The following is a 12,230-nucleotide window of genomic DNA, read 5'->3' as shown; positions in this document are numbered from 1 at the left end:
CAAAACAATAAAGTTTTATCCTATTATATAAAACTAGCGGCTACGCCCCTAGAGGCCTCTAGGGGCACTTGAGGAGGAGAGAGTCGAATTTAATAATTCAATTTCTTATTTTAGATTTTAAAAGAAAAAGTTAAAAAAATTTTACGTTTGACGTTTATTTTTCGTTGAACTCTCTTTCTAAAATTGGGAAATTTTTTAAAAATTTAATTTCTCTAGGGAGGGTGGTGGTACCCTCCCCCAAAATAGTTATGAACCTTCCCAGGACATATGAGAATCTACCCTGTTAAGGAGAACCCAATCGGTTCAGCGGTTAGCGAGATCCTTTGGTACAAACATACAAACACACAGACAAACATCCTGTTACTTTATTATAAGGATAATAAGTTTTTTTTGCTTGTCTTGCATACCGCTGAACCGATTGAATGCTCTATTTTGGTGTTTCTTTACATAGGTCCCAGGATGTTTATAGTCTTTCTACATTTAGATATAAGACTTAGGATGGTTTTAGGCTATTTCTTAGCTCTATCCCTTCCACTTATGTTAGGGGAGTAGTCGCTAGTATCTTAAATGTTAGCCTTACATACAGGCGGACTGACAAAATTATTTATAGAGTAGCTACTAAAACAATCAACACATGTATATCTATATTGGAATAATACACGGCAACGATGTTGAACAGAGACTATCCAAGGAAAAACACACAGCTCAATTTGTAGGAATATATTTCGATTAAATCACATCTAATCCTTGTCATCAAATTAGGTTATTTAAAAGTAACGAAACAACAAAATAATGAAAAAGTGCTCGGAAATACAAAGAAAAAGTTAAATGTATTATAATGAATATGGTTATCCCTTCTTTATATTAGTTCTTTCTTGTACAAAGGTTTGTTTGAAACTGAGCAATTTAACCGCTGGTTTTGGTGTAAAGGGAAGGGGTAGAAGGGATGGGGGTTTAAAAGAATCAAAGTTCAAAAGAATGAAAGTTTTGTACTTTATAACTTTTTTTTTTACTTACATGCAGCTTTGTCACAGGAAATGCAGTAAACCACATTTTTACTTTCACAGGTAACACTCTCTTGTAGGTTGATGTAAATTTTCTTGTTATTTGAGCTAATCACTTTTTTACCTTCTTTAATATAGCTACAGGTATTACATCTTGGTTGTTGGCATTTTTTGAGGCCAGGTAAAAATTTCTGTTTTCTTGATAATAATTTTGTCTTTACGAGGCGTGCTCTTAAGCTAGCAGACCTTGGCTGTCTGTAAGCAACCAAGGGAGGGTTGGAAAAAATTTCTTGTAGGCGTTGGTCATTCAATGTCATAAATTTCCATGCATCCTTAAGTATTTTTGACAGTGGGGGTAATGATGGATGGTAGGATATAACAAAGGGTATTCTGTTTTTCTTCTCCCTTATCACTTTCTGAAGGGCTTCACTCCTTTTCAGATTTAAGGCTTTTTGTATGCTTGTGCTGATCAGTTTCTCGTCATAATTTCTCATCAGTAAAAATAGTTTGAGTTCATCTAGTCTTTTCATCAAAGTGTCTTCTGAGCATATTCTAACTAGTCTGTGGCACAACGAATATGGGATATTATTTATTGTATGTTGTGGATGGCAGGATGAAGGAAGAAGATATTGCATTCTGTCTGTTGGTTTTCTATACAGGTCTGTAATGATTTTTCCGTTTTTTATAGTTACCAGAGTGTCCAAGAAGGGTATGTCACGTGAAGAATAGCAAAAGCAGTCATGTTGTTCAGTAATATTGCATGGAAAAGGGCAGGTGTAGCTGTGAGAGAATTTAATTGTTGGATGAATTTTGTTGATGTTTGTCAGGTAAGTTTCAAGGTTGTCCACACTTCCTAGCCATATGAAAATAATGTCATCTAAGAATCTTGCAAATTTTCTGATAGGATCTGTGTCTGGTTCAATCTGTGTTGCCATGTGTCTCATAACAGGATCAATTAACATTCCCATGGTTAATGTAGAAGAATTTACAGCTGAGGGAGAGCCCATTGTTGTACCAATTGTTTGACGTTATAAATCTTTACTAAATTGAAAGAAATTGCAGCTGAATACTAGGTTTAGAAGTTGAAGTATTAGAGTTGCAGGGACAGCTAAATCTTTGCTTTTGGCAAGGGCTTCGGCCATAGCTCTGGTGGCATCCTCCTTGCAGATGTTTGTATACAGGGCAGTGACATCAACAGTAACAATAATAGCATCATCAGGTATTCCTCCCTCTGAATTTATTTCTTCACACATGTTGAGGAAGTCTCTGGTGTCCTCTAGGTAAGATGGAAGAGTTTTGACCATAGATCTGGTATGATGATCAACAAATCTGGAGATGTTTTACTGTGATGGAACCTCTCCCACTGACAATCGGTCTACCCAGGGGATGGAGCCTTCAGGGAAGGTCTTGTGTACTTTAAAGAGCTGGTAAAAGTACCCAGGTCCACAATCTGTTGGGTCCATTGCTTTATATTCATCTTGGCTGATCCAACCGTTGTTCTTGGCATTTTCTAAAGTTTTAGAGATTTCTCTTTTTGCCAGTTTTACTTCCTGATCTGTAGCTTTTATGTAATATGGGAGGCTTGAACCATCAGACTGTTTTTGTTGGAGGTTTAGGTGTTCAGTACAACTTGCAACGTAGTCATCATAATTAAGGATGACTATTCCTGAGCCTTTGTCAGCAGGTTTAATAATAATTTGTTGGTCGTGCTGGAGTTGTTGTTGGTTGAGTAAAGCAGTGTATTCTTGTTCTTGTATTCTTGCAAAATCGTATGATAAATTTAAAAAGCAAAATCATGAAACAAATTTTTATATGCAATTTTTTTATTAAAGCAAAATCTTATAATAATTTTATTTGATAAGCAACATCATATAGTTAATCTAATGTTAAAACTATTTTTAATAGCGCAGTTACTCTATAATTCTAAATGTCCGTCTGTCTGTCCATAATTAATGAATTGGGGAAAACATGATTTTCTCAACTCCTTTAAAAGATAGAAGGCTGAAACTTGTCAACATTAGGGTGGGTCGATTTTAGACATTTTTTATGCAAGACTAAAGCGGGAATCTACAAATGAATTTTATAAAAAGTATTATACAACTCTGGATGATTTAAAATTTATCTTAAGTCTTAAAACCGCTGACGACCAGACACAGAATTTTATAGCTATTTTAGAATAAAGAAATTAAAGGTTATATTTGCTGTTAAAAATAAAATATTTTTTTTCTTTATGTGAACCTGTTACAATATATACAGCTTCCTTTTGATTGCTCAGAGGATAAATGCGATTTTTATAGAGAAGCTTCACTGACACTCTCAAATCAGAAACAACAGTGGGTCAAAATATGAAAGGAGGTATTTCATAAAACATTTATACTTTATTGGGCTTATTGAAATAAAAGTAAATAATTCATTATTGCATTTTAACCCACGACCGTGGCTCACACGTGTTGTTGTTTGTTTGTAGCTATGATTCTCTGAAGTTAGGATTCGGATGCACACGGAGATTGGAGGTGAGAATCCTTTGGCCAATCATAGATTGGTAAGCTTCGCGCACAGCTGGGTGTATTCTATGATACGTTATAAACTAACCCGCAATTCTCGTGGAAGCTACTCAATTATTACATCACCCTGGCCTAGAGTTTTGGCAGGTGTTCTATATTATTCCACCCTAATTAATGGCGCTCTCATATGAATGAGGAGCATGAACGAGGGAAAGCATGATATAATTTGCTTGTTATAAAGAATCCTAACTTTCTACAAATCTCCCCCCTTACAACCCTAGGGCATCTCAGGGAAGGTTGCGTGAATTTGACAAATTTCGACAGCATTTGTCAACCAAGTGCATAGTCAATGGCGGGACTTGGACTCGGTTTCTCCCAACCACACATAGCGCACTCGCTCGTTGTCGGGGAGGTGATAGGTTCGAATCTCAGCTTATCATCGTGTTAAAAATAAAGACGTTAAAAATGGGTCCTACTGCTACTATGTCAGATGCGCAACATTAATACTTAGAGTAGGGGGAATGTCTTGGTCCCAAACAGGTGCAACTCATTACCATGAGACTTCTCAGACAAAGGTCGTGCAATCAAAGGGTTGGTTGTCTGATGGGTGTTACTTTACCTAATTCCCTGGGTGTTTGGACAGAAAAGGAAACATTTGACTCCTCTTGGTTATCCTGGGTTGTTGGGCCATGGCGTTTGAATGTCATGGACATCAGCTCCACCCGTATGAGGTAATTATTGCATTTTGAGTATTTTCTCATTTCCTTCAAGTACGCAAAAGTTCCAAACCTATTTCCTCACTGAAAACAAGCGGATGCGCCAAGTGTTGAGCCACAGTTTCGGGTTTCAGATCTATATCTATTTAGAAAAAATAACGTGAGCTTGATTTTTCTGATTATTAAGCATTTGAAACTCCTCTAGCGGTTAAATGATTCTAAAATAACTATCATTGGCTGCACAGATAAATCCCATGAATTTATATTCCACATTACTAGATCAGGGATCTAAATTGATAAGACAATGGCAAATAAATTCATGTACATCCCCAATGATAATACAAAAATAATAACCCTTCATTAGATTACAATTTGTAGTTGAAACATTTAAACACTCAACTTAATGTAGCGTCCAATTAAAATTTAATAAAAGTCCCCAAAGTTGTCAAGCCATCGAATATGAAAACGTTATCATAAAACTTTGGGGACTAGTGTAATAAATATTCCATTGTCCCCTATCTCTTTGATACTAAATATATTTTTATTAAGTTAAAAAAGTCTTTCAAAAATAAAAATCATCTATTTCAGTATAATCACATAGAACATTACATAAAACTACTCAGGACAAAATTAAACAAAATTATCGGATCATGGAAAGAAAACGAAGTAGCGGGTTTAGTCGTATTTTCACAGTAGCTTTTGATAGGTTATCTTACTTTAGTTAAATGTAAATGATTGCTCCAACGGGCTAGAGCCCCCCACAGGGGCTACAAATAAAAGAAAGGCTACTGTGAAAGTACGACGAAACCCGCTACTTTGTTTCCTTTCTATGATCTAACTTTTAAAAATTGAAAATTGATTAATTAGCAAATAAATCTCCCATAGTAAGCCAGACGTTCTTCACCTAAAAAAATAGTTTCATGTAAATCCTTATACTAAAATAACAGGATGTCTGTCTGTCTTTTTGTGTGTTTGTACCCAAGGATCTCGCTAACTGCTGAACCGATCGGGTTCTCCTTAACAGGGTAGCTTCTCATAGGTCCCAGGAAGGTCTATAACTTTTTTTTTTACTAAAATCAAAAATGAGGGGGGGGGGGTGACAAAAAAAATTCCACCCCCCAAAATTTTTTTTCTTTTTCCCGTAAAATCTAAAATTGGGTTATCAAATTCGACTTCCCCCTCCTCAAGAGCCCATAGAGGCCTCTAGGGGCGTAGCCTCTAGTCCTTATAATTAAGTAATAATAGGATGTTTGTTTGTGTTTGTCTGTATGTCTGTACTGAAGGATTTCGCTAATTGCTGGGCCGATATGGTTCTCCTTTACAGGGTAACTTCTCATAGGTCCTGAGATGGTTTATAGCTATTTTGGGGGAGGGTACAACCATACTCCCAAGAAAAATAGAGTAACCCCCCCCCCCATAATAATATTTTATTGAAAGGTAAAATTAAATTAGGTTTCCTAATTCAATTCCCCCCTTCTCAAGTCTGAATCTTAATATTTCAATAACCACAGAACTGATCAAGTTCTCCTGTTAAGAAAAGCTGTATGTGAAGCTTCCCGGTCTTAATATGAAAATTGGGATCTACTGCAGTTCACGGTAAAATATTCCTGGTAACGAATATTGCCAAAAATCTATGAATTTTAAGGGCTGCTAGCTACCAAACGGCTGAACGTACAGATCATACCCGCACACCATTTTAAGCGGTATAAGAAGGCCTACAAATAATCTGGAATAGCCAAGATCCAATGATGCACAGGGAAAGCTTCACTGAAGAAAAATAGCGTAAAATAGGCCTTTTTCGCGCATTTCTTTGCACTGCGAGATAATTGTGCATTATTGATTTATGACTATTCTAAATTATTTGTAGGCCTTCTAATGCCGCTTAAAGCAGTGTGCGGGCATGATCTGTATGTTCAGCCGTTTTGCAGATAGCAGCCTTTAAAATTCATAGTTTTTTGGCAATATTCGTTACTGTTCATATCTGTTAATATTATTTTGTTCTTGTTATTCCAGTATGGCTTTCAAACCAATTAATATCCGCTGGATTAGAATCGGTCCTGACCTTTACTGATAAATCCTGTATCGTATCGTATTACAGAAATTTTCTACAAATGATAAGATAAAAATTATAATATTAATACCCGTTTTGTTAGCCTGGGCTATCGGCCCCTCGGGTATAAATCTTAAAATTTTTCCTTTTACCATCCGCGGAATGCTGTCTATAATACGATGCGATAAATAGCTATTCTAACCTGAACGCTGTGGTATAAGAATTCTTCAGCTAGACACTCAGATTCAGACATCCAGTTTCTATCCTTGCCATAGTTCACCCAGGTCCTCTTAACATTCACTAAAAACAAAAATCTATATAGTATCTTCTTGCTATCTCTACTTCAGCTATCTATTTTCTATCCCAAATGATTTACCTAGGCAGGGAGGGGACATTGAGCTGTTAATTACACTAGTCCCCAAATTTTTATAATAACATTTTCATCATTGTTGACTTCACAACTTTAAGGACTTGTATTGACATTTGATTGTTTTTGTTTAATTTAGTGTCTGCAAATTTCAACCACTGATTGTAATCTACAGAAGTGGTAATTTTGTTACCATCATTGGGGTTGAACATCAATTTATCAGCCATTGTCTTATCCCTGTGAGATCCCGTGATTCAACTAATTTAACAATCCAAATTAAACATGTATTAAGAAAGATATAATTTTTTAAAAGATTATTTTTTTAAATAATTATACTCTTTTCATGGACCTATAAGAAGCTACACTGTAAAGGACAGCGGTTAGCAAGATCTTTTGGTACAAAGAAACAGACAGTTTATTTATAATTTAATGAGATATTAGGTTAAATAACATCTAAGCAGACCATCAACCCTTTGATTGCACGACCTTTGATTTGAAGTCCAAATTGTGCTTAGTAACGATCAGCGCCTGTTAATGGGCCAATCATTCCCCCTATTCTCTTAAATAATGTCACATGACAGACATACCAGCAGTTGGTACCATCTTTATATTATCTAGTAAGCCAACTAATGACAAACCATATTAATAAAACTTTGGGTATTAACATAATTAACAGTCAAATGTAAAGTAAATGAAGATGCAGGGATGTTTATTACACAAGTCCCCAAAGTTTTGTAATAACTTATTTGTTGGCCCAACAACTTTGGGGACATTGACTGAATTTTATTTGGTTTGTTTTTTAAGTTGAGCGTCCTAACGTTCCTACCACGAACTGTAACCTACTGAGGGGTAATTTTGTGAATCATCGTTTGGGATATACATGTAATTATTGGCCATTGTCTTATCCCCTTAGATCTCTGATGAAGGCATTACCTGCAGAAGTATGTTCAACAAATGCACTGGCCTCTCTGCTAGTGAAGCACCAGACACTCTCAACATTCTGAAACATTTTTAGGGTCATGGAAAGAAAACGAAGTAGCGGGTTTCGTCGTACTTTCACATCTAGCCCCTCGGGGAGTACTCTAACCCTGCGGGGCAATCATTGACATATACCTGTAGCTACTGTGAAAATGCGACGAAACCCACTAATTCATTTTCTTTCCATTAACCATAATTTCTTTATCTATAAATCCATTCATCAAAATAATTTAAAATAAAGTTAAACTTTTAAGCACTCGAAGATTAATTAGATTTTTATGACGTCACATGGCTGATTTTTGAGACGTTTTGTCCAGTTACCATTATTTCTTTTGAAAACCTATCTCTAATCTATCTATCTATTAACCTGATGCTCAGTCAAATATTTAGCCATATGATCACTTGATCCAGTAAGGATGTTAACAACTCCTCCTGGCAGATCTATCTATCTATCTGTATTATATCTACTAATTTATCTATCTATTAACCTGATGTTCAGTCAAATATTTAGCCATATGATCACTTGATCCAGTAAGGATGTTGACAACACCACCTGGCAGATCTATCTATCTATCTATATTTGATATCTACTGATCTATCTAACTATTAATCTGATGCTCAGTCAAATATTTAGCCATATGATCACTTGATCCAGTAAGAATGTTGACAACACCTCCTGGCAGATCTATCTATCTATTTATATCATATCTACTAATCTATCTATCTATTAACCTGATGCTCAGTCAAATATTTAGCCATATGATCACTTGATCCAGTAAGGATGTTGACAACACGTCCTGGTAGATCTATCTATCTATCTATATTATATCTATTGATCTATCTATCTATTAACCTGATGTTCAGTCAAATATTTGGCCATATGATCACTTGATCCAGTAAGGATGTTGACAACTCCTCCTGGCAGATCTATCTATCTATCTATTTTATATCTACTGATATATCTATCTATTCACCTGATGATCAGTCAAATATTTAGCCATGTGATCACCTGATCCAGTAAGGATGTTGACAACACCTCCTGGCAGATCTATCTATCTATCTATATTATATCTACTGATCTATCTAACTATTAACCTGATGCTCAGTCAAATATTTAGCCATGTGATCACTTGATCCAGCAAGGATGTTGACAACACCACCTGGCAGATCTATCTATATTATATCTACTAATCTATCTATCTATTCACCTGATGCTCAGTCAAATATTTAGCCATGTGATCACTTGATCCAGTAAGGATGTTGACAACACCTCCTGGCAGATCAGATGTCTCAAACACCTTAACAAATGTTTATGGTCAACCTAACATTGTACTAAAGGATCTCGCTAACCTTTACAGGGTAGCTTCTCATAGGTCCTGGGAAGGTTTGTAGCTATTTTGGGGTAGGGTAACACCAGCCTCCAAAGAAATATAACCATAGAAAAAATTATGTCCCCACAAATTTTTCTCTTAATTTTTATTTTTAAAAGTAAAATAAAATTTTCGGTTTAACTCTATAAACAGTAGAAATGACCCTCCACCGGAATTCTGTCTGTCTCTAAACCTGGGTACAATTTTCAATAAACAATAAAAAATATGAATGTATATCAATGATATTTTTTAATAATAAACCTGGTAGAGACCCAGAGCTGCCAACGGATATTTCTCACTTGGAACAATCACAACAGAATTAGATCTGACAAATATTTACATCAAAATCAAAGTTTACAAAAACAACAAAAAGTATATTATCTTAAACTTTTCCAAAACCAACAAAAACATTAGGTAAGGTTGAAAATGATCTTTAAAATTAGGTAAAACAACCCAGGAAAACTAAATTGAGCCAAATATCTCCTTTTTAGTCCAAACACCCAGGGTATTAGGTTCAGTAACATCCAACTCTTTGATTGCATGACCTTTGCTGGAAGTCTTAACTAGAAGTCCTAATGTGTAGCGAATGTTTTGAGCCAAGGCATTTCCCTACTCTGACTTTTGGCGTTGGGCACCTGACAGAGCAGTAGTATAAACCATGTTTTAATGTCTTTAGTAATGATGCTGAGTTTAGCCGAGATTCAAACTCATCACCTCTCCCCAACGACGAGAGGATACACTACGTGTTAAGCCACATGGGCACGGGTATTTATAATGTAACTTTTGAAATCATGATTTTTATACATTCATGGTGTTACAGTTTTAACAAGAGAGATTTAACATCATTATTAAAAACATTAAACTTAGAAGAAATAATTTCCAAAAAGGAAAGACACATAAACATTTAGCCAAATGAACCCAATGAATATAATAAATTAAAATTAAAAATACCAATACAAATATGTGGGCTATTATTAGTATCTCTAACTCTGCAGTGTGATTCTACAGGTATCAGAGTTATTTGTGATACCCCTTACAAAAATACTTCAAAACAGTTTAAAGTTTGATGATATTGATTGTATAAATTTCCTTGCAATAGCTGGTGCTAGTAATGAAACAAAGCTAAGCAGAGGATTCTGATCTCCACAGATAATTCCAATAACTCCCAGTGGCTCATGGATTTTTATAACAGTACCTGAAAAAATCCAAATATCAAATCAGATCAAAACCATAACAAGACTTAATATTTCTAAATAGCCTAAAACTAACCTAAGATCTTAATTGTGGACAAACATAAAAATACTACTTTTTTATGTAGAGAATAGGATACGTTTTTTAACGGTATCAGCCAGTATGATGAAATGAAAAATATGCACATTTAGGTTTTTTGTACAATGTACATTTACATACATATAGACACATTTTTAATTTTATTGAAAACAGCAATGACAATAAATCTATAAAAAATAGATTTAGAGCCAGAAAACAACCTGGATCCCCCTGATGGGGACCTTTTTCGTCTGTTAGCAAATTGCTTTTTCCTCTTTTTTAGAGACTTGGTTGTGATGATATTCCCGATGCTATTAGTTGATTTTCTAAGACCTAATTGAAAGTCGGCACAGGGTACTCGAGGTGGGGACATTGTGTTCTCAAATGAACAGATAACCTTACCATCACAGTTATGGAATCTCGACCATAAAGATTTTTTTATCCAATCTTGACAAGAGAGGTATTTTTGGAAAGAGAAATATATATAGAAAACGCCGGATCTACTGCAGTTCACGGTAAAATATTGCTGGTAACGAATATTGCTAAAAATCTATAAATTTTAAAGGCTGCTAGCTGCCAAACGGCTGAACGCACAGATCATGCCCGTACGCTGTTTTAAGTGGCATAAGAAAGCCTACAAATAATCTGGAATAGCCATAAATCAATAATGCATAATTATCTCGCAGTGTATAGAAATGCGCGAAAAAGGCCTATTTTACGCGTTTTTTTCTTCAGTGAAGCTTTCCCTGTGCATCATTGGATCTTATCTATTCCAGATTATTTGTAGGCCTTCTTATACCGCTTAAAATGATGTGCGGGTATGATCTGTACGTTCAGCCGTTTGGCAGCTAGCAGACTTTAAAATTCATAGATTTTCAGCAATATTTGTTACCAGCAATATTTTACCGTGAACTGCAGTAGATCCAAAACGCCTATGTAAATTAGAAAATCCGCAGAAATCATATTTATTTGTAAGTTATTTGCAAAAATCTACAATGTTAATTTGCAAAATTAATTTAATGCCTTAATGACAGATTTAGAAAAAATCTTTTTATGAAAGTTGTTTATCTATAAGTTTAGAACATACTTAAGGCAAAAATAATTTCTTTAGTGTTTCTTTTTTCACCTTATATATGAAAAAAGCAGTTTCTCACATTTTATGATAAAAAAAGGTATAGGAACCAAAAATATGTTTTTTCTTGATGTAAACACAAATATTGGCATAAAATCTATCTACTAAATGTAAAAATCAGAGGTGAGTTCTTCAAAAACTTTTATCCCACTAAAATCATTTTGGAACATTATAATCAGTGGGGCAAGTAAAAAATTTGGTAATATTGATTTTTTAAAAACTTTTGCCCCACTGATTATAATGTTCCAAAAGGATTTTTATAGTGGGGCAAAAATATCCCCACTGGAACACTGTTTTAAAATTTGGAAGATTTTTTTGTCTTTGTTTTTATTTGGCATATTTTTTTATGCTTAATTTAAATATTTAAAAATTTGAAAAATCTCTGAATTAAAAAACCAAAATGTTCCAAATTTAATTGTGGCTACCCCACTCCATCTTTTGGAACATTTAATTGCCCCACAATTTTTCTCAATTAATTTTTTTTTTAAGAATGACAATCACATTTACCCAATAAATGTTCCAAAAAAAATGGGAAAAACAAGGGAGCAACTGAGTGTTCCAAACGAGTGTTCCAAAGTTCAGTGGGGTAAGTTTTTTTAAGAACCCACCTCAGATATAGAATCCTTTTTAGAGTCAATATAGTGCAAAAAGTAACCAAGACATTTTTGCAAAGTATGAAAATCTAAAGAAAATAGTTCTTTTTGCTTTTGATATACATATCAGATAAATGTATATAAAATTAGTGATTAAAAACTATAAAACATGTTTTAAGTTTTTTCAACAATATGAAATAATTAAACAAAATAAATGCCAAAAAACCAACTACAAAATGGTCTACTG

The 12,230-nt window shown here is 34.5% G+C and overlaps 1 protein-coding gene across 2 annotated transcripts in view; it reads right to left on the bottom strand.

The window, feature by feature from the left end:
- Positions 1 to 4,784: 4,784 nt before the first annotated feature.
- Positions 4,785 to 12,230, bottom strand: part of LOC145332786 (aldehyde dehydrogenase family 16 member A1-like) — a 43,516-nt gene continuing 36,070 nt past the window's right edge. Inside the window, exons 28-34 of one of the 2 annotated variants that reach the window (XM_080177843.1) lie at positions 10,081 to 10,184; positions 9,251 to 9,316; positions 8,890 to 8,917; positions 8,473 to 8,534; positions 7,575 to 7,641; positions 6,477 to 6,574; positions 4,785 to 5,128 (exon numbers count right to left, since the gene is read on the bottom strand). In XM_080177843.1, coding sequence (XP_080033969.1) covers positions 5,084 to 5,128; positions 6,477 to 6,574; positions 7,575 to 7,641; positions 8,473 to 8,534; positions 8,890 to 8,917; positions 9,251 to 9,316; positions 10,081 to 10,184 — 470 coding nt within the window. In that variant the 3' untranslated portion in view covers positions 4,785 to 5,083. Of the gene's footprint in view, positions 5,129 to 6,476; positions 6,575 to 7,574; positions 7,642 to 8,472; positions 8,535 to 8,827; positions 8,918 to 9,250; positions 9,317 to 10,080; positions 10,185 to 12,230 lie in introns of both variants that reach the window. The other variant, XM_080177842.1, reaches the window with a different exon arrangement.

Source organism: Acartia tonsa, chromosome 11 (genome assembly GCF_053477335.1).
Source record: "Acartia tonsa isolate MP-2025a chromosome 11, ASM5347733v1, whole genome shotgun sequence".
Classification (NCBI taxonomy): domain Eukaryota; kingdom Metazoa; phylum Arthropoda; class Copepoda; order Calanoida; family Acartiidae; genus Acartia; species Acartia tonsa.
Note: the sequence above shows the minus strand (reverse complement) of the source record. Positions and strands in the feature narration are given on the sequence as shown.